This window comes from Caretta caretta, chromosome 25 (assembly GCF_965140235.1).
Source record: "Caretta caretta isolate rCarCar2 chromosome 25, rCarCar1.hap1, whole genome shotgun sequence".
Classification (NCBI taxonomy): domain Eukaryota; kingdom Metazoa; phylum Chordata; order Testudines; family Cheloniidae; genus Caretta; species Caretta caretta.
The window spans coordinates 10,898,191-10,918,209 of NC_134230.1; the positions used below are offsets into that span (position 1 = coordinate 10,898,191).

Here is a 20,019-nt window from a genome sequence, read left to right on the forward strand (position 1 = left end):
CAACTCTCTTAGCCCAAGAAATATCTTCATGCAGCGCATTCATATTGCATTACCTTGTATTTGTTCCACGTCATGCGAGGGTGCCCTGCTGGACAGACTTGTAAGAGTAGAGACCCTGGGTCTCAATGTTGCTCTGAGTATAGATGACATTGGTTCTTACCCATCTTGCCCTTCTCTTGAGCATGGTGGCTATTCGTGGGGTAAACTTGAGATTGGATTCTCTGGCACTGGCAGTTCCACTAGACTTCTTGGCCAATTCCTGAAACTTATTATCAGAGATGGTCCCCCCCCCACCCTATCCCCCCAAAAAAGCCAATTTTTGTCACAGGAAATTTTTAAAAAACTAATCTTTTCCTGCAATTTTGTGTAAAAATATTTCAGTTTTTCAACAGAAAACCAAAAGAGGAAAAAAAATCAATTTCTAGTTTTTCAATGAAAAACTGAAACATTTCAACCAAAATGAAAAATTTGGGCGAAAGCTTTACTTTGGGACAAAAAGCCATATTTACTGAAAAAAAATATTTTGATGAGAAAATTTCAACCAGCTCTATTTACCGCAGATTCTTGAGCTATAAAGGGTAGAATTTTCAAAAGACCTAAATGACTTAAAAACGTCAGTCGCATTTTCAAAAGGGACTTAGGCACTTCGGAGCGTCAGGCCAGTTCTACGATAGCAATTTTTGCTAGGATAGTAGTGTTCGTTAGGGTTTTGAAGTTTTGTTTTTGTGTTTTTAAAACAACATTTCTATCCCAGAAAAAGCCCCAGTATAGATGCAATTTTGCCAGTTTATCTTATTAGAATTGATACCGGAAAAAGCCCTCTTTTGCCTTTATGTAAACTGTGCCTGCACTGAGGGTTTGTTGGTAGCAAACATTTTTCAGTGTTGACTAGGCCTCAGTCTCATTTGGGTGTTTTTGAAAAATTTCCCTCATTTCTGAAGAGCCAGGCTGTCAGAAGGCTCCTTCTTGGGCCCAGTCGTGCTGTGCCCAACATTCCCCCTCTGACAAAGCAAACGTTCCAAAGGGCTCTGGCTTGAGGCCTGCTTCAGGGCTGTCATCAGAGAGATTCATGTTGTCAATTGACTTCTATATCTGAACTAAATTTCAGTAGAGCAAATCCCGTCTGCAATGGAGTCAAGGCTTTTAAAAAAAACTTACTGAAGATCCCAGTGTGAGAGTGAAATTAGATATTTAAGCTCCTCTCCGTTCGTGTGTGCTTCACATCCTAATCGCATTGTTCCTTTGACAGCCGAGCCGCCTACTCCTACAACACTGAAGCTCAGATTTATGCCCCCAGCAGCGCAGCTTCCTATTTCGAACCGCAGGGAGGTGGAGCACAGGTGACTACAGTGGCATCCTCTCCTACAGCCATTCCCTCTCACAGCATGGTGGGCATCACTATGGACATTGGGGGAAGTCAGATCCTCTCCAGCTCGGGAGCCTATCTCATTCATGGGGGGATGGAAAACACTAGACACTCTCTGTCACTAACTTCACGCTCCTCTCCAGCAACGGTATGTAGCCCTGAAGGTATTGCCCCTACAGGGCCAGGAATTGTAAGGACTTCAGAAAATAAATAAGATTTGTGTGTGTGTAATATATATAATGAATGAGAGGGAGAGAACACATGCTGGTGTGGTGCAAGTGTTTTATTAGCATGAGCTTGGGATGTCTCATTACTCATGCGGTTAAGGGGTAACTTGATTACAGCCTCTAAGTATAGACATGGGGAAGAAATATTTAATAATGGGCCCTTTATTCTGGCAGAGAAAGGTATAACACAATCCAATGGCTGGAAGTTGAAGTTAGACAAATTCCGTCTGGAAATAAGGTGTACATTTTTAACAGTGAGGGTAATTAACTGTTGGAACAATTCACCAAAGGTCGTGGTGCATTCCCCATCACTGATAATTTTTAAATCAAGATTGGATGTTTTTCTAAAAGATCTGCTCTAGGAGTTATTTTGGGACGTTTGGTGGCCTGTGTTATACAGGGGGTCAGACTAGATGATCACAATGATCCTTCTGGCCTTGGAATGTATGAGTCTATTGGTTTGTTAAGTAGATCATCTCAAACACATGTTGATAAAATCTTTATGCTGTCCTATGCCATCATGTAGTCTGTTTATGCCACATAGCAAATACAATTTCAGGATATTTCAGAGTTTTAAAAAAAAAATTTATTGGGACTATATTTTTCATGTTCCTCCACCTGTGAAGTCTAGTGCTGAGTTCCTATGAGCCCAGCTGTACTGGACTCAATGGGATAAAAAAGTTTTTTTTCTTTAGTATTTAAAAATATCAGGGGTGTTATGTTGGAACTTTCCAGTCTTAAAAGCAAGTACTAATTGGGTGCTAATGTCCTGTTAGAACACAGGTCATCTCCCTTTCCAAACGGCTGGTGTGTGTGGGTGTGTATATATAAATATGTAAACTTTGTTACAAATGTATGTAGGTAGCACCCGCTACTTTGGGGAAAAATGAGAACATCTAATCGGAGAACGCTCTTGAAAACGTGACCAGTAAAGTTCTCATTTCTAACCCTGCAGGGTTTTGAAATAGAAGACTTTAAATTTTTTGCATTTTCATGCCTAGAAGAGCTGTTGTTGATCCACAGCTGAATTTTGCCTGTTCTGGACATTGGGTGGGAAATTCCACATTTCTGGAGAAAGAGGCGGAAACATTTCTCTGGCAGGTTGTTTTTGAGATGAAGGGGGAAAAGCCATTGTTGGAAGCTGTTAGAGTAAATGCCAGGTGGGACAGGAGTAGTAGGAATTCATTTAGCACAGGGATATCACTCCACCTATATGGCTTGTATGTGTGTGTAAATACATAGTTTTAATTTCAGATGCATTTAAAAAACAAAATACAGGGCCTTCCGCTTATTTTGATTATGTCTGTCCTTGTCATTTTGAGTCAAATAAGTGCTGATCTTGTCACCTGCCTGGGGATGTATCTTAGTCTGCAGAGCAACATGGGATTATTCATGTTGTCAGGTGCTCTGATACTGTGGTGATGGGTACAGTACAAGAACCTTAATAGAATTAAATGTCAATAGCATCGTCTCACTAACAGGTCTAATTGCTGTAGCTGTCTTATGTTATGGGATTTTTCTTGGCTTTCTCTCTTCTTTGGCTTCATTCAGAATTTAGGCCCCTTACTGTTGAGACAGACCAGCAGGAACAATTCCTGCTCTAAATAGCTCACCGTCTAAGGACAGATAGACAAGAAGACAGGTCAGCAGGAAGAATAAACAACATATAATTTTTTAAAAAGTGAATATACATGTGAACTAGATTCGCTGTAGGTAGCACAGCAGAGGTGGATCTTCAAAAGGGATGTAAATGTGGCCAGGGTAGGAGCCTTGCAGATGGGCTCAGGAAGGGAGCACTGCATATGAAGCAGCAAGGAAGAAAGTGCAGAAATGTTCATGTGGATGGTTGAAGGTAGGAAAATGAGTGTAGAGGGTAGATGTGAACAACACAAAGTGAGACAAGTGAAAATAAGTGGAGCGGACAGAGTTCCCTAGAAGTCTGAAAGTAATGACAAGAAGCTTGAATTTCCTGCAAGAGAAGGTGAGGAGCCAGCAGAAGGATTCAAAGAAAGGAGTGACCTGATCAAATTGATTATCAAGGAAAATCTTTGCAACTTTAGTTGCAACATTTTGTATAGACTGAAGCGAGGGCAGCATGGATGTTAAGGAGGCCAAAGAGGAAGATAGGATGTAATGAGGCCCTGCAGAAGAGATTCAGCTGTGGGGATGGAAAGTAAAAGGCAGCTCATGGTGATATTGAAGAGGAGGAAGCAGCAGAATTTGGGTGTGGCCTGGGTGACTGGGCGGAGACCAGGAGGGGAGTGGTGCTGTCAACAGTGACAGAACGGGGGAAGATGAGTGTTTGGGAGGGGAGATGAATAAAGCAGACAGCGAGACATTCAAGCGGAGAAGACAAATGATCTTCATATGTAAAATCTGTGGTCAAGAACCAGCAGTCCCAAACTGGTGATAGCATAAGGAATGTTTCTGGTCTTAACTTGATCTTTGCTGGTAAAGCCTACTGAAATCCTGGCAAAGGGTTTACTAGTAAAGGTCTGTGTGACCCTAAAAAAGAAATAAGCATCTAAGCCCGCCCCCCATAAGAATGGCCATACTGGGTCAGACTAATGGTCCATCTAGCCTAGTATCCTGTCTTCTGATGTGGCCAATGCCAGGTGCTTCAGAGGGAATGAACAGAACTGGTAATCATCAAGTGATCCATCCCCTGTCACCCATACCCAGCTTCTGGCAAACAGAGGCTAGGGACACCATAGCTGCCCATCCTGGGTAATAGCCATTGATGGACCTATCCTCCATGAACGCATCTAGTTCTTTTTTGAACCCTGTTATAGTCTTGGCCTTCACAACATCCTCTGGCAAAGAGTTCCACAGGTTGACTGTACATTGTGTGAAGAAATACTTCCTTTTGTTTGTTTTAAACTTGCTGCCTGTTAATTTAATTTGGTGACCCCTACTTCTTGTGTTATGAGGAGTAAATAACATTTCCTTATTTACTTTCTCCATACTAGTCATGATTTTATAGACCTCTATTCATATCCCCCCTTATTCGTCTCTTTTCCAGTATGAAAAGTCCCAGTCTTATTAATCTCTCCTCATATGGAAGTTGTTCCATACTCCTATAATTTTTGTTGCCCTTTTCTGTACCTTTTCCAATTCCAATATATCTTTTTTGAGATGAGGCAACCAGATCTGCATGCAGTATTCAAGATGTGGGTGTACCATGGATTTATATAGAGGCAATATGATATTTTCTGTCTTATTATCTATCCTTTTCCTAATGATTCCCAACATTCTGTTTGCTTTTTTGACTGCCGCTGCACATTGAGTGGATGTTTTCAGAGAACTATCCACAATGACTCCAAGATCTGTTTCTTGAGTGGTAACAACTAATTTGAATTTATCAACCTCTCAGTATGACTGTGAGTATGGCTGGAAAAATGATCTTCTCCATGGTCTTTAGCTAGCAGCACTACCAGATGGGCTGAGACGTAGGACTCCTATGAAGTCATATGATGATACCTATTCTAGGAGAGGGGTGTTTGTGATGTCTATGCTAGGAGAGGGTGTGTGTGTAATCAGATGTCCGGAGGCAGGACAGCCTGATGTTTTCATATCCGTAGCTCCCCAGAACCCTTCTCTTCCTCTGGTCCTTTCTGAGCCGTAGTAATCCAGATGATTTTAGCTCTTTGCTCAGGAAACGGGTTTGTACCCATTTTTACTCTTACTCATACCAATTAGTGAGTAGCAGTTCATAGAGAACTGTTGTCACCTTGTACACCAGTGTTCATGATGTGAACCAGCAAATCTTAAATAATGCATGTCTCTGGCTTGCCGGTTGACCTTTCTTGTTAAATAACAAAGATCTAGTTCCTCTCTGTCCTGGGCTAAAGCTGGGATGGAGGGAGGGAAGGATACAGCAGCTGAGTTTCTTAAGGTGCTCTGCTGAACCACATTACCTTACACAACATATTTTTGGCGGCCTCAGCGTGCGGCCACCAACTCTTGCTGGTGGCCGCCCTGAGAATTTTTCCTAAAATACTTAATTAACTTTAGGACAAACAAATACATATGCACATAGACATATCCAGATCATTGTAATTTATTTATGTAGGCTTTTTTGCAGACTCAATAATACAAATAATGTGCAGTTGTCTCTGCTTTTCACTGGACCTAAACAGAATAGAAACAAAAATAAAGTGCTTTGCATGTTTTGATATTTTTTAGATTGCTAGTTAATAATTCTGCTACTGTGAAAAGTGATATTTGTATATTTGTTCATAGCGCTTTTCACAGCAGACTTACTTTGTCCCCCAGCATGCCAGGGCTGAGTAAGCCCTGGATGAGGAGGTGGGTAAGGAGGCAGGGGGGCCAGGGGCAAAGGGGGTCTGGAAGAGGCAGTGGGGGTTGAGGTGATCCTGGGGGGTGAGTCTGGGGGTGGCGCCGTGCCCGCCACCCCAGGGCAGAAGCCTGAAGCCTGAGCTGCACCACCCCTGGGAAGGTGGGGAACTCTCACTGATTGCCTGTTCCTACAGTGTTTGTGGCTCCAGAAGGGGATAGGGACCAATCCCTGCAGGCAGCCCCAGGGGAGGAGCCATTACTTTGCTGTCCCCCCCAGCCCAGGAGGCTGTGGCCGCAAGAAAAGCCCCTGGTGGCCACATGCAGCCACAGTGGCATTTGAGAAACGCTGCTTTAGGCTACAAAAGCCCTGTGTCAGCCCAAAAGCAATTGATATTTCGAGTTGCCCAAACTTCAGTGTCCCTTCCACTAAAGTAGCAAATCATGGTGGGGGGGCTGTTGTTATTCTGATTAAAAGGACACACCTTAATGTGGGCTGTAAATATATCTAGGCACTTCCTACCAGCCTCTTCTTTTTTTGTGGGGGGATATAAAACGTAGCATTCACACTTCTTTAGGGCTGTGTTTATCACTGCATGCCTATGAGAGAGACTTGCTGCTTGTCTCTGCATTATGTGGATGCATACACAATGCAGATGCTCCGCTGTCTCCCTGTCTTGAACAGGGGAAGGAAACGGTGTCTCCCTATGACATTTTGACTGATTTCCTCAAGGCTACATCAGCAGTCTGCTTGTGCTGATGAGTTTTGGTTCTTCCCAGTTATTACAGGATGCTGGAGATGTTTCTTAGAAACATCTAAGTTTCTTAGTTCCTTGAAACTGGCCCTTTTTTGAGCTAGATAGTATCTTGTTAAGCTAAGGAGCACTGTAGCCTGAATACTTTGTACTGTATGTCACTGACTATTTCCTGAGTGGAAACAAAGGAATTTATTCTGCAGGGTAGTGTACAGGAGGGAGGGGACAACACCTAGGCACAGACATTGTGGAAACCACTTCTTTGGCTACTGAAGTAACCAGATCCATTCCACTCATTTAGGGCTCTGGCAGATTTAGGCTTTGAAAATGGGTATTGTTCTACTTTACCTTCTGGCCACCTTCTAGCATGCAGTGGGTCACACTATAAACTGCAGCATAGGGAGTAAGCTAACATATATAAAGGAGACCATAAGCAGGGTGATCTCCATTCGGATAACAAATGCAAGGCAACAAATGGAGCAAGTGGGCTGTCGGCAACATGGTAACACTTACACCTGCAGCTTCAAACCAGCGATGCTCTGCAGGGGTGATCCTGCAGCATTCTCCGTACCATACCTCTGCTAAATGGTGGCAGGTGCAGTATATGAGCCATCTTGGCCAACTCACTTTTGGGAAAGAGAAATTGTTAATGATACCTCTTACCTGGATGTGCGTTATTAGTTATTACGACAATGTGCGCCTTCTTATCCCATCTCCACTAATGAGCCATGAATAGGGCCCTACCAAATTCAAGGCCATGAGTAATGCGTCACGGACCATGAAATCTGGTCTTTTGTGTGCTTTTACCCTATGCTACGCAGATTTCACAGGGGAGACCAGTGTTTCTCAAACTGGGGGTCCTGACCCAAAAGGGAGTTGCAGGGGGGTTGCAAGGTTATTTTAGGGGATTGTGGTATTGCCACCCTTACTTCTGCGCTGCCTTCAAAGCTTGGAGGCTGGAGAGTAGCAGCTGTTGCCCAGGCACCCAGTTCTGAAAGAAGCACCCTGCAGGCAACAGCGCAGAATTAAGGGTGACAATACCATACCATGCCATCCTTCTGCACTGCTGCTGGCGGCAGCTCTGCCTTCAGAGCTGGGATCCCAACCAGCAGCCACCGTTCACCAGCTGCCCAGCTCTGAAGGCAGGGCCCCGCCAGCAGCAGCGCAGAAGGAAGGGTAGCAGTACCGCAACCCCCCCTACAATAACCTTGCGACCCCCACACGACTCCTTGTGTACAATTACAACACTGCAAAATTTCAGATTTAAATAGCTGAGATAATGAAATTTATGGTTTTTAAAATCCTATGACCACGAAATTGACCAAAATAGACCATGAATTTGGTAGGGCCCTAGCCACGAATAATGAGTTGCTTAGGCCTTCTCTACTACTGCGCATGTAGGCGGGGAACTGGAGGGTGTATACTTGCCAAGACCTAAGCTTGGGTCTTACTTGCTTCACTTGTAAACAACCAGTGCCCTCTGTCACTGACAGCTTATACAGCTCAGGGAGCTGCATCCCTCTGTTACCAAGGTCACCAGTTGTTGCAGAATATCCAAGAGCCCTCTGTCCAGGTCTTAGCGTATCATTTGTATGTATTTTGAGAGATTGACAGATAGTACTTGGCCTTGAAGGGCAAGGGAGAGGGGGGAACAAGATTTTATTTCTTTAGATTGTAACAAATTTTTCAGTGCCTCATGACCCCCCATATTTGCCTTTGGTAACTTCTCTGGGTGTTGCGACCCATCAGTTGGGAAATACTGATTAAAATATTGTTTTCCTTCTCCAAATCCTGAAGAATTTTGCCACCTGCTTGGGGTGTCCCCTTGCAGGAATGCTCAGAAAAAATGATCTAGGAGATTTGGGCTCCTCTGCTGCCTGTGGTGGGAAAAGCAAAATACACCTTTAAGTAACAAAACGAAAACTGCAAAGCTGCTATACAGACAGAACAGTCTATTGCTGAATAGACTGCCATCCGCAAAAGGAGCAGCTCTGACAATGAAAGGTGAATTGGCCTCTACGTCCACTATTGGGGGTCTGCCTGTTCTCGAGCTTAATAATAGTCAGCTATAATTACATAGCAGATTTCATGCTGAATGCTTTACTACTGACTGTCTAAAGGGGCTCCCCCGCCATTGGTTTGAAGCCAGCAACACTACACAGCAGTGTATTAAATGAGGAAATGAAGGATAACTTCTTTAATCGAATGTGCATGGACATCAAGGCCCGCAGAATGTAAATACTCAAGGTGGAATATCTGTTGGGTAGAGTGCCATGAGATCATGACCATGGATGGCTGAGACCTTGGTTTAAACTCTCACCCAAGGGCTGACACCATTCTGCAACTCTGGCTCAAAGGGGAGAGTGCCCCGTAGTGAAAGACTTTCAGCACACGGAGGTCTTGCATCCAGCTACTGACAAGGCCCACTTCTGTTTAGCCAGTAAGATACAATATGGCATACTGCAAGGCTGTATGATTTTAGAGTGACACCTTATGCCCGTTAGTGCATTATCTGTAGTAGCTCTGCTGCATTCAGTACTTTGTTCAACTACTATTAATTTGTTTGTTGTTTCTATTAGTAATTTAGGAAATGCTAATAACCAAAGCTATTAATTTGGGTTTCACAGAGATGGGTCTGATGATAAAATGCACCATCTTTATGTGGTTCTCTATTTAGACATGCAATAGCTCATTGCTACCGATGAGAATTTTTGGAGGAGTGATTCACTATATTTGTAGCAGAAAAGGGGAAAGACATAGACATCTCTTTAATAACAGGGAATTTAAAACACAAGTTCTGAAATGATCCTAGCGCCGTTCTTTCATCCTTAATGTGTGTCCTGGCTGCACAGTTAGTTTGCATGTGTTACAATAACATTTCTTTGCTGCACCTTCAGCCCATAAGGACTGTATCTCATCTACCTTGCATCTTTGTCATGAGCCTGTTTATAGAAAGCATTAATCATTATTCAGATTATTAATAAAGACAAATCTTGGCTGTTGCTAACTATCTGATTTCCTTTCTTTTCTTTTTTCTCGTGCACATTTTCTTTAGCTTGAAATGGCGATTGAAAACCTACAAAAAAATGAAGGGATTACATCACACAAAAGCAGTTTGCTCAACAGCCATGTAAGTTACTATTGGACTTTACAACCTATTCCCTGCTTTGTTAGGAGCATTATTTATAGATGTTTTGTACACCAGCTAATCTGGGCAAATCAAAGCAGCCTAGGGTTTGGTTGCCTGCACTCCCCATGGCAGCCCTGTCCATAGAAACAATAGTGTGCAAAAGCCTGCAATGATTTTTATGTTTGTTTGTCAAGATGCTCTGGATTCTGTTATCTGTCTCTGCCCCATATTTGTTTATTTAATCTGCCTTGAAATGGAAGCTGCAGGCACTTAGGTAAATGCATTGAGAGTTTTGTCTCCCTTCACTGGAAGTTTGCTGGAAAACAGTTTTGTAAGGCTCTGCAGCAACACTCTGTAGTGAATCGTAACAGATGTCCCCTACACCTGTGTAACAAAAGCATACTGTGTGTGTCTGTGTCTTGGAGTGCCTGAGCCTGTATTTCTTCTTTCTATAGCCAGGAAAGGCCTTGACTGTTGCAAAGCTATGCTAAACCCACTTGCTGGACCTTTCCATTTCATACTGATAGCAACCATTTCTTTGCTTTGGGTGAAATTCACCCCCGTCTTCTGGGTCTATACAAGGTCTTCTGTGTTATGTCTTCAGGCCTTGATCCCGCAAAGCGTAATTTTTAAGTACATAATTATGTGGGGCTAAAAGGCTCTAATCCAAACCGTGCTGAAGTCAATAGGAAGGTTCCCATTGAATTCAGTGGACTTTGGATCAGGCCCCAAGTGTGGTTTTACACTGAAGTGTCATGGTATAAAATGACACCTTTTCCCACAGTCCTGGTCTCTCTGTGCATTTAAAGTCAGATCTGTTGACCCTGTAGGGGAACAAAAGAATAACTACCCCCCACCAGCTCTGGAGCAGTGGCGTAGCCAAGATGGAACATTTGGGTGGGCCCCAACATTGGGTGGGCAGGAGGGCAGTGACGGGGGAAGGAGGGATCAGGGCCCGCCTCCCCCTACCACCTCCAGCCGGCCTTGGGGTTGTGGGGGCGATGGATGCTCTGGCCAGGGGACCTCTGGGGCCCCAGGCGCACACCCAGTTCTGGGAGGAGATGCCGCTCTGCAGCAGCAATGGCAAGCCAGGCCTGGCTCCCCAAGCGGCAGGATTCCTCTGTCACCCTGGGGTCACCTGAAGCTCGACCTCCTCCCACTGGCGGATTAGCCACTGGGCCAAAGGGGTGTGCCCAGGGGTCCCAGCCAATTGGGGGGCCCCAGAAAGATGGGCGTCTCCACCTGGTGCTCCCGCTGGAGAGCGGGGTTGGGGCGCAGGGCTTGCCCAGCTCCCCAGCTGGAACGTCGGGCAGGCAGAGCAGGGCAAGCCCCCGACCCCGCTCCCCAGCTAGAGTGCTGGGCGGAGTGGGGCAAGCTCCCACGACCCGACCCCGCTCCCTGGCAGAAGCTCTAGGCGGGCAGAGCAGGGCAAGCGCCTAACCCTGCTCCCCAGCTGGAGCGCTGGGCAGGCGGGCGGAGTGGGGCAAGCCCCCAACCATGCTCCCCCGCTGCCCACAGGAGCACCGGGCGGGCAGAATGGGGCAAGCTCCCGCCCCCCAACTCCACTCCGCAGCTGGAGCACTGGGCAGGCGGGCAGAGTGGGGCAAGCTGGGGCCGGATCAGAGCTGGGGCTGGGGGGTGGGCCTGGATGCTAAGTGGGTGGGCTGTGGCCCACCCAGGCCCACCTTTGGCTATGCCCCTGCCGTGGAGAACTAGCACAGCTCTGCTGTAGTGAACTGGACATCTTTTTGGTTCACACGTCAACGAAACTGTTAATTTAATTGTCCAATCCCTCGAGGTGCTGAACTCCTGGTTCTGAGGTGCTGAACTTTCGGCCCGGAGCACCCTCAACTCTCATTTGAGTCCATGGGAATTGAGATCACTTAGCACCTTGCAGGATCAGGCCTTCAAATTCCTGTGTCATCAGATTATATTCATGGTTACACGTGTGCAACTCCACCGAAGAGCAGCACAGATGAGACTATGGGAACATTTGCTGTACAGAGTCAGCGTGCATCTGATGAAGTGAGCTGTAGCTCACGAAAGCTTATGCTCAAATAAATTTGTTAGTCTCTAAGGTGCCACAAGTACTCCTGTTCTTTTTGCGGATACAGACTAACACGGCTGCTACTCTGAAAAGAGTCAGCCTTATTGATGATGGTGCATAAGCTGGAAATAACCCGGCTGTTAGAGCACTGGGTGGTTTAGATGACCTGGCAGTAGGAAAAATACACACTTGTCACCTTGAGAACATTTTGATGTGGAAAAATATTGCAATAAATGTGGAATCCCACTCTGACCAATTTTTAAAATAGTCATGTCTCTGAGTAGAACAGCATTCATTCTGGAGTCTGGGGCCAGGCCTGGCTATTCTGCACTAGGGTGAATTTCACCAGAAAATAACTACCAGTTTTTTTCAAGTATATCAACTTTATTTTTGAGTTATTGTAGTCAGTGTTCTGTTTGATCGGATTTTATAAGAAATCTCCAGAATTGCCTTCCCCAAGTGTTCAAAAAGTATGTGATTGCTTTAAACAATCATTAGATTTATTTATTTTTTAAAATTGATTCTTTTTGTTTGATTTTTTGGTTTGAACCTTTAGGAGTCACATTTTTAAGCTTATTTCTGCAACCACAGGGCTAGAAACTTACTTTACAGGAGAATCTCAGCTTTCATTTTTTTTAATCACATAATTCCAGGAACTGGGGCTTTAAGATAAACACCAAAAATCGTGAGACCTGCAATAAAATCATGGGAGTTGGCAGCACTGAATCTCTTCTAGTATTTCTGGGAATTTCTAAAGAGCACTGCTGATATCATAATTTTGACTCTATGAAGTGCTGTAGGAGGACAGAAGGCCGAAGGGTCAGAAACTCAGGCTACCCAGCTGTGTCTGGTGACGATTTAAATGTCCATTACAACAGGCAGGCTCCTCTTTTTTTCTGTGTGGAGGCAAAAATGCTTCTGACTTCCAGCATTAAAAATAAAATAAAATAAATCTCTGAATCAAAAATCCTTTGCTAGCTTCCTTGCAAGCATGTCCTGCTGCAAGCATGTCCTTTTGAAATCCCTGGTAGAGTAGATAAAGTAACTGGCTGGTTTGAGTTTCCTTTTTCCTTCTCATGAACAAACCGTTGCTGTTTCTGTTCTATGTTAAATGGAATTACTTTACAGTGTACAAGTAAAGAACAAGAACGAAGGTTTCTTTAAATTGTCTGTAGTTTTATTTAGGTTCTGTTATAAATAAGTTTTTACAAAACCTAATATATATACGTGTTTTTCATGAAAACGTGTATACATCTTAGTGTTTGCAACCCTGCTGTTAGAAACCCGAATACAACAGTATTGGGCTTGTGCATGAGAATCAGAAAGTGAAAGGCAAAAGGAGGCAACAGTCTGTCCAAGCTGAATGGACTGGAAAAAAATTAACTTGGCATAAATCATGCAAATAAAAATAGATTTTTTTAAAGCTTTGTTTTGATTATTCCTAGCACTGTTAGTAACATGAGCAAGGATTGCATTTTTCTCTTGGCAGTTTGCCTTGGGCCCCCCTATTTTAGAGGGTCCCCAAACCAAATGGTATTGCAACTTGGTGCAGAGTCACAGCACCACTCACATTTGGCCTGTCTACCCCCCCATCATGATGGGGGGTGGGCATCTGGGCCAAACCTGAGTGGTGCAGCAACCCCGTGCACTATGCTGCAATGCCTGGAGCAGGGAGTTGGGCCCAGACTTATAGAACAGGAGCTGTCACTGTGGAGGGAGCTCACTCTCCACCCTGTCCTCCCTGGAGGCCTCCCCTTAGTGGTATTTTTTTTTGAAGGGCTGCGGGGGGGCTCAGTGTCAGATTTTTGCCCTGGGCTTCCAAAATCTCGGTGTGGCCCTGAGTGTCTCTGTAACAAGGAAACTAGCTCCCAGGGAAGTTGTTAGCGAGTGACAATTATAGTATTAGCTAGGGCTTAGTTCCTTTCTTTGTTTCTTGTGCAAAAAAGTTTCATTAAGGTCGTAGAGAACCTTGCAGAGGTTTTCATTAAGTTCATTAAGTATTCTGTTGAGGTTTGTTTTACTTCTTCATACTTCATGTTACACAAATCTGTAAATTCCTAGGATAAAGATTCCTATATTACCAAGATTTCAAAAACCAGTAAGTTTTATTTATCGAGCGATCACTTTATCTACTCCCTTAGGCCCATTCCTGTAAAAACCCTTCTTCACACAGTTTATACTATTGAAATCAAGGACACTGTTCACATGAGTATGAGCTACTTTTGGTAGCAAGTCTTTGTGGGATCAGATCCTAGCCCTCCAAAAAGTTCTTGTTGCATATGGTAATGTGTACTTGATGGATCAGAAAGTTAGAAACTGAGGCTAAAGTTATAGCTACAGTGACACATGAAATTATTTATGAAATGATGTTTCATATAACTATATAAGCTATAACTATTGCTGAGACAGCACTAATCACATGCGTAGCATAAGACAATTAGGTCAGAGGGAAGGCTCTGTGGATGTCAGTTATATGAATTTTCAGATGCTGGGAAGAGACTTAAATGAGGCTACAATATTCAAGTGTGTGTGTCTGAAGTTAAGCACCTAAATCCATATTTAGGCACCAAGTGGTCTGATTTGCAGAGATTCTGAGCAGCTACAGGTTCTGAACACCCACTACTTACAGGGGCTGTTCATTCTCTGCATCTCTGAAAACCAGGCCATTTTTTTAGGCACCCAAATGTGGATTTGCTTGTTTAGCGTCAGCCAACCATATTTGAAAATCTCCTCCTGCTGAAATCTTTAAGGAGAGAATCACATAGGGTTCTATTACCAAGTATAACTAATGATTGGATAAAGCTGAGCAATGGAAAATACGCAGTGACTACCAGGAAATGTTTCCTGGACGTAAACTAATCTCCTTTGGGAAATGGTAGAAACTGAAATGTTGCCATTGACTTCAATGGGGCCAGCATTTTACCCCAAATTTCTTTTAAAATTAGACTGGACAAAGCACTAGTAAAACTACTTCAGGGAATAATTCTCCATGGACAGACTAGGAGGAACGCAGTGAGCTAAAGAAGAATGAATCTTCACTTCTGTGACAAAGAAGTCAGGAGATCAAGTCCTTGAGACGACGTCTCAGCAAACAATGGTGTAATTGCAGGATGACGCCCCCTATTTTTGGTTACTTCGGACACATGTGATTAATGCTAGGACTTTTCAGGGGCTAAAAAAGCGAAATGCACAAAAATCTTCGTAACATCTGCTTCCCGCGGCAAGTCCTTAGATGTTGTTAGCAACTAACTTCCTGAGTGAGTTCCTTGGAACTGGAACATGTTTAGAAGGTCAAACCTAGTTGTGACTGATCAGCACCGAGTTGGGTCCACAGGACAAATGGAACCAATGAAGAAAAAGGTTAACTTACGGCCAACGAATCTTCTAAATACATGGGGTGGGCTAAAATGAACATGGATACAGACTCATTGAAAACAGCACTACTTACCTGCATCTAGGAGCGTTTGGGTTCATCTCATGTTATAGCTGGCTTAATCAGTAACTTAACGGCTACAGCATGGGTCATTGTAAGAATTTACTGTGCCATTCTCGTTTCAGGGATCCATGGAGATATGACTCCCTCTGCAAATAAGGGTATGAAGTGATGTGGATCACCATACTCTTAATACCCTTTTAAAACAGAGCTTGAGACTGAAGGTTTAGATTTTGAAAATTCTTTCTGTGAGATGTGTATAAAAGAGCAGATAAGATGTTAATGGGAATAATGCTCCAAGCAGCTCTCCGAAATACAGGGTTCAGAGCAAATGACCCAAGTAGTCTCTTCTGGCCCTGGTATCTAGTGATCTGATCCAAAGCTCATTGAAATCAATGGAAACAGTTTGATGAATTTCAATGGCATTTCGGTCAGGCCCTAAGGTTTTCTGTTAATATAAAGAAATAAAACCTAAAATGTAGCATTTAAATTTATCTTGTATGCAGTAGCTCATAATAAGCTGAAGTTTCAAATTTTAGGCACTCAACTTGCAACTACAAAACACTTGCATAGATGTAATTAGCTCATTTTGTGCATAAAAGGAGTATGGTGCATACTTCAGTTCTGATTCTACTCTGACAGAAACATATGTTGAAAATACCTCAGTTGAAATAAATGGGCCTGATTCACCACTGCATACTTGAGTTCTGATTTCAGTGGAGTTACTGCTGTAAAACTTGAGTATCGAGTAGTGCATTAGGCTGCTAGAGATTTGCTGCTATAAACCTGCTATCAGGAAGATACAGGCCTTTTTGTGTGTGAGCAGGTGTGTGTTTGCTGAACAGAGACCTGCATGCACAAGTGTACAAAGCACTTGGCATGAGCTTTAATACCATTGACTTCAGGGACAAAGCATCTGCTCAAGGTTAAGCACATACTTGAATGCTTTGTTATACCAGGGTCATATTTTGCAGTTATGATTTTGGCACACAACACTTGATTCTGCTCTCCTGTTAGCTTTACATCAGTGTAACTCCATTTGCTTCAATTGAGTTACTCCTGATTTACACCAGTACAAAGGGAGATCAGAATCAGGCCCAGTTTTGAAAACGTTGGCCCAACATATCATCAGGATTCTCCTAATTTTTATTAAAGGAAGTACCTTATCAATATTTACTCCTGGTTGTACATCTAGCTTTTCTTTTGCTTTTTTATTTTATTTGTCAATATTTGCTTTAAAATTGTACTCTTTTTATTTTTCTGAATCTGGCATTTAGCCAGTTAGAGTCTTTACATTCTAATTCATGAACTGCAGTTGTGTGACTGACCTACCCTTTCAAACTGGCTGAACATAAATAATTTATATCTAATTGCAAACTCTGATCAAGATAAATGTGAAGAGAAGTAAAGTTCAGACAATACATTTTGAAAAATAGCTGGTAACTTGTCAGATTTTAAGGTAGGGTTTGGCAGCCATTTAATTTTGTTGTTAAGGGGACAGTTGTAAACATTTTAAGCTTGAAATTAAGACACATTAATTCAAACAAGCTTTGCCTGCTGCACTAGCAGTTGGAAACTGCTAATAGACAGAGAAGCAATGTATTCAGATTCCTCTGAGATCTTTCTTTCCTAGTAAATAGCATCAGGTATCGTAGCCTTTGTTCTCCTTAACAGTGAACTCATGAGACTTTTTTATTTTATTTTATTTTATTTATTGATTGATTGGCTTTACATGAATGGAAGGAGAATACAAATCATGGAATTGAGTAAAGGGAAGACACCAGCATAAGTGGCAATGTATACTTGGGTGCTGTATGTGACAGCCTTTTTTGATTTCACACTGTTCCTACATCATGGAGGACATAAATATCAGATTGAAACACACAAGAGTTAGCTGCAGTTATGTACTAACTACCAACCACTTAAGTCCTCTTGAACTCTGATCACATCAGGAAGGTTCTCCTCCCTTTTAAATGTTGTCATCTTTTTAAGCAGGCCATTTTAAACATCTTTAGTCTTTCACATGTGTGGGCTTTTAAAAAATTACATTTTTGTACATAAAGCTCCAGTGGCTGTTGGACAACTATGAGACTGCTGAAGGTGTGAGTCTTCCTAGGAGCTCGTTGTATAACCATTACTTGCGGCACTGCCAAGAGCACAAACTGGATCCGGTGAATGCTGCTTCCTTTGGAAAACTGATTCGTTCTGTGTTCATGGGGCTGAAAACTCGGCGCTTGGGAACAAGGTTGGTATAAAGGGGTTTGAGATTAGGGCTCAGTGGTAGCAGAAGCACATTCCCACCTTCCTTTGGCCCCTACCAGTTTCACTTTACCACTGTTTCTGTAAGGTCATGGAAAGGCCAATGAGCTCAAATGCCACTTCATTAAATTAAATGCTAAATACCATTGCACCGGACACTCACTGCATTCAATGATGTTGCAATGAGTAATGGATGAACGGGCAACGACTTGCCATCTTTTTTATTGTTATCACCTTTTTAATAATGTGGTGTGGATTACTTGAGCGGCTTTGTTGTGTAGTGATCTTAATATTAGGAGTCATGGATAATTCCCAGCTCTGCCATAGACTTGCTATTGGGGATTTAGGCAAGCTCCTTCACCTGCCTATATATCATTTTATCCATCTGTAAAATTGGTTTAATATTTCCTTCAGAGGAGTGTTTGAGGCTTAACTGAAGTTTGTAAAGCCTCTGAGAGCCTCAGGTTGTAATAGTAACTGTTTTCAGTGGTTGCAGATTGTCCTTAAGAACAGTGGCTCTTGACTTTACATTTTGCAGGAGGGAGAACTACTGCCCTGTTCTGCCGCAATCTATACCACAAAATGCTCCTCCCCTCCTGTCCCTGGTGCTGCAGACCCACCCAACATTATTCACCTGTAACAGCCGTTTATTCCTAGGTCTATATAGTAACCACCAAACAATATCTCAAATGGAAAATTGCTATACGTAATCTTAACAGGTCATAAGGTAAGAGTCCTCTCTCTGCAGGAATCAGCTGTGTCATGTATTTGAGGATAACGTTTAATTACAGTGGTGTTCCTGAATCGGCTGCAGGGTGGAGAGGCAGCCATTTTGCTGAAGAGATCTCATTTGGGATGTCTGACCATGGTGGGAGGTGAACAGAGCTTGCAAGCCAGTTTCTTAAGCAGTCTTTATTCTGTTTTGAATTTTGGCTTAACAATAATAAACCCCATTGTTTTAAAAGCTAAACAGTCAAGTTCAACTTTGGCATTATGATTCAGTATTACAGCAGATGGGGAAACTGGTTTCCAATCTCACACTCTGTTCCACTCATCCCAATCAGTGTCACAAATGAGGTCCCTTTTCATCAAGATTGCTACCAGGAGCTGGAGACTTAGAGAATCATACTGCAATTAAACAGTTAGATTCTAATCTCACTGAAAGATTACACCAAAAGAATTCTGTTGACTTCAGTAGCGGTTACTCCAGGTTTTTACTCCAGTGTAACTGAGATCAGAATCTGACCCCAACCCTTTAGATACAGACTTGCTTTTCAGAGTTTTCTAATGCAGAAGTAGGCTTCTTATCTATAAAACTTCCAGGGTGCTGGGCCGAGTCCCATGTGCAGAGTGTTCTTCTTAAAAAGTGGGAGGACCCTAACTAAAACAGAAAAGGTTAACTTGAATATTTGTGTTTGGAAGATGATTAAAACCCCAAACATGCTGCTGCACATATATTTTTGAAGGAGTGTATTGCTTTATAAGAGAAAGTAAAATACACTGACATTTTTTGATAAGGTAACAAATGGTCAAAGTGTGTGTTTGTGCACACACATGCGTATAAAGGTATAAATATTGGGGTGACAAATATTTTTATAAAAATTTGACACTCAGTCAAGGTACTGTCAAATTTCTGTGAAACAATGCTTTCCTGCAAAATGTTTCCATTTCGTTGAAACAGCATTTACAGAGGGAAATATGTTCAGTTGGAAAAACTTCAACCAGCCCTACCTGAAGAGAATTTGTGCTCTTGGGGCTGTGCTTTCTAAAAATGCTCAGCACCCACAATGTGAGCCAGATTTTAAAGAGTTTGGTGCCTAAATGGGAGATGAAAGAAGGAGCCAGATTTTGATAAGAGCTCAGCACATTGGGTGCATGCTAGATGCTGAGTTGTTGTGAAAATTGGGCCCTTCCATAGGTGGCTAAATAAAAGCTGAGCTGTTCTGAAATTTGGCCCTGATTGTGGGTTCTGAGTCCTTGGAAAACTTGGCCCTTAGTAAAAACATTTGAAATGAAAGATGTGTGGATTCTGAAGAGTGCAGCCAAACAAATGCAGAAATACCAAAACTCTTACTAAATAAACATAGTAGTTATTTAACTTCGAGTCACAAGTTTAGGTCCACTGAAATCCCTTTTAAATGGGTTAAGACAATAGCTATGTAAAATATATTACAATAGCTAATCAGATAACACAAAGCTTGCAAAATCCTTCATTACAGCAACAGACAGGGCTAAGCATTCCAAAATCTTCCCTTTATAAACCTGAAGAGACTAATTCCTACCCCAAGAAGGAAAGGGGTTCCATGTAGAAAAACAGTTGTCAGACAGCAGTTCCCTTCTCTAAATTCTCTGTGGTTGAGCTGTGAAAGCATCATTAAATTCAAGGTGTGTTCAGACTCTTCAATACAGTGAAAATCATAACCGTTCTAAAGAGCACCAACGCGGGTGTCTCTGAGGCTGTAACGAGTGCTTTCCCAGCCGTTTATCCTGTCCCAGTGAGGACCTG

At 42.8% G+C, this 20,019-nt stretch overlaps 1 protein-coding gene across 7 annotated transcripts in view; it reads left to right on the forward strand.

Annotated features, from left to right (window-relative positions):
* RFX2 (regulatory factor X2) overlaps positions 1-20,019 on the forward strand; it is a 100,692-nt gene that overhangs the window by 52,719 nt on the left and 27,954 nt on the right. For 6 of the 7 annotated variants that reach the window (XM_048831178.2, XM_048831181.2, XM_048831179.2 and 3 more), the window contains exons 5-7: positions 1,250-1,514; positions 9,700-9,774; positions 17,318-17,499. In XM_048831178.2, the coding sequence (XP_048687135.1) occupies positions 1,250-1,514; positions 9,700-9,774; positions 17,318-17,499 (522 nt within the window). The remainder of the gene's footprint in view (positions 1-1,249; positions 1,515-9,699; positions 9,775-17,317; positions 17,500-20,019) is intronic. The other variant, XM_048831180.2, reaches the window with a different exon arrangement.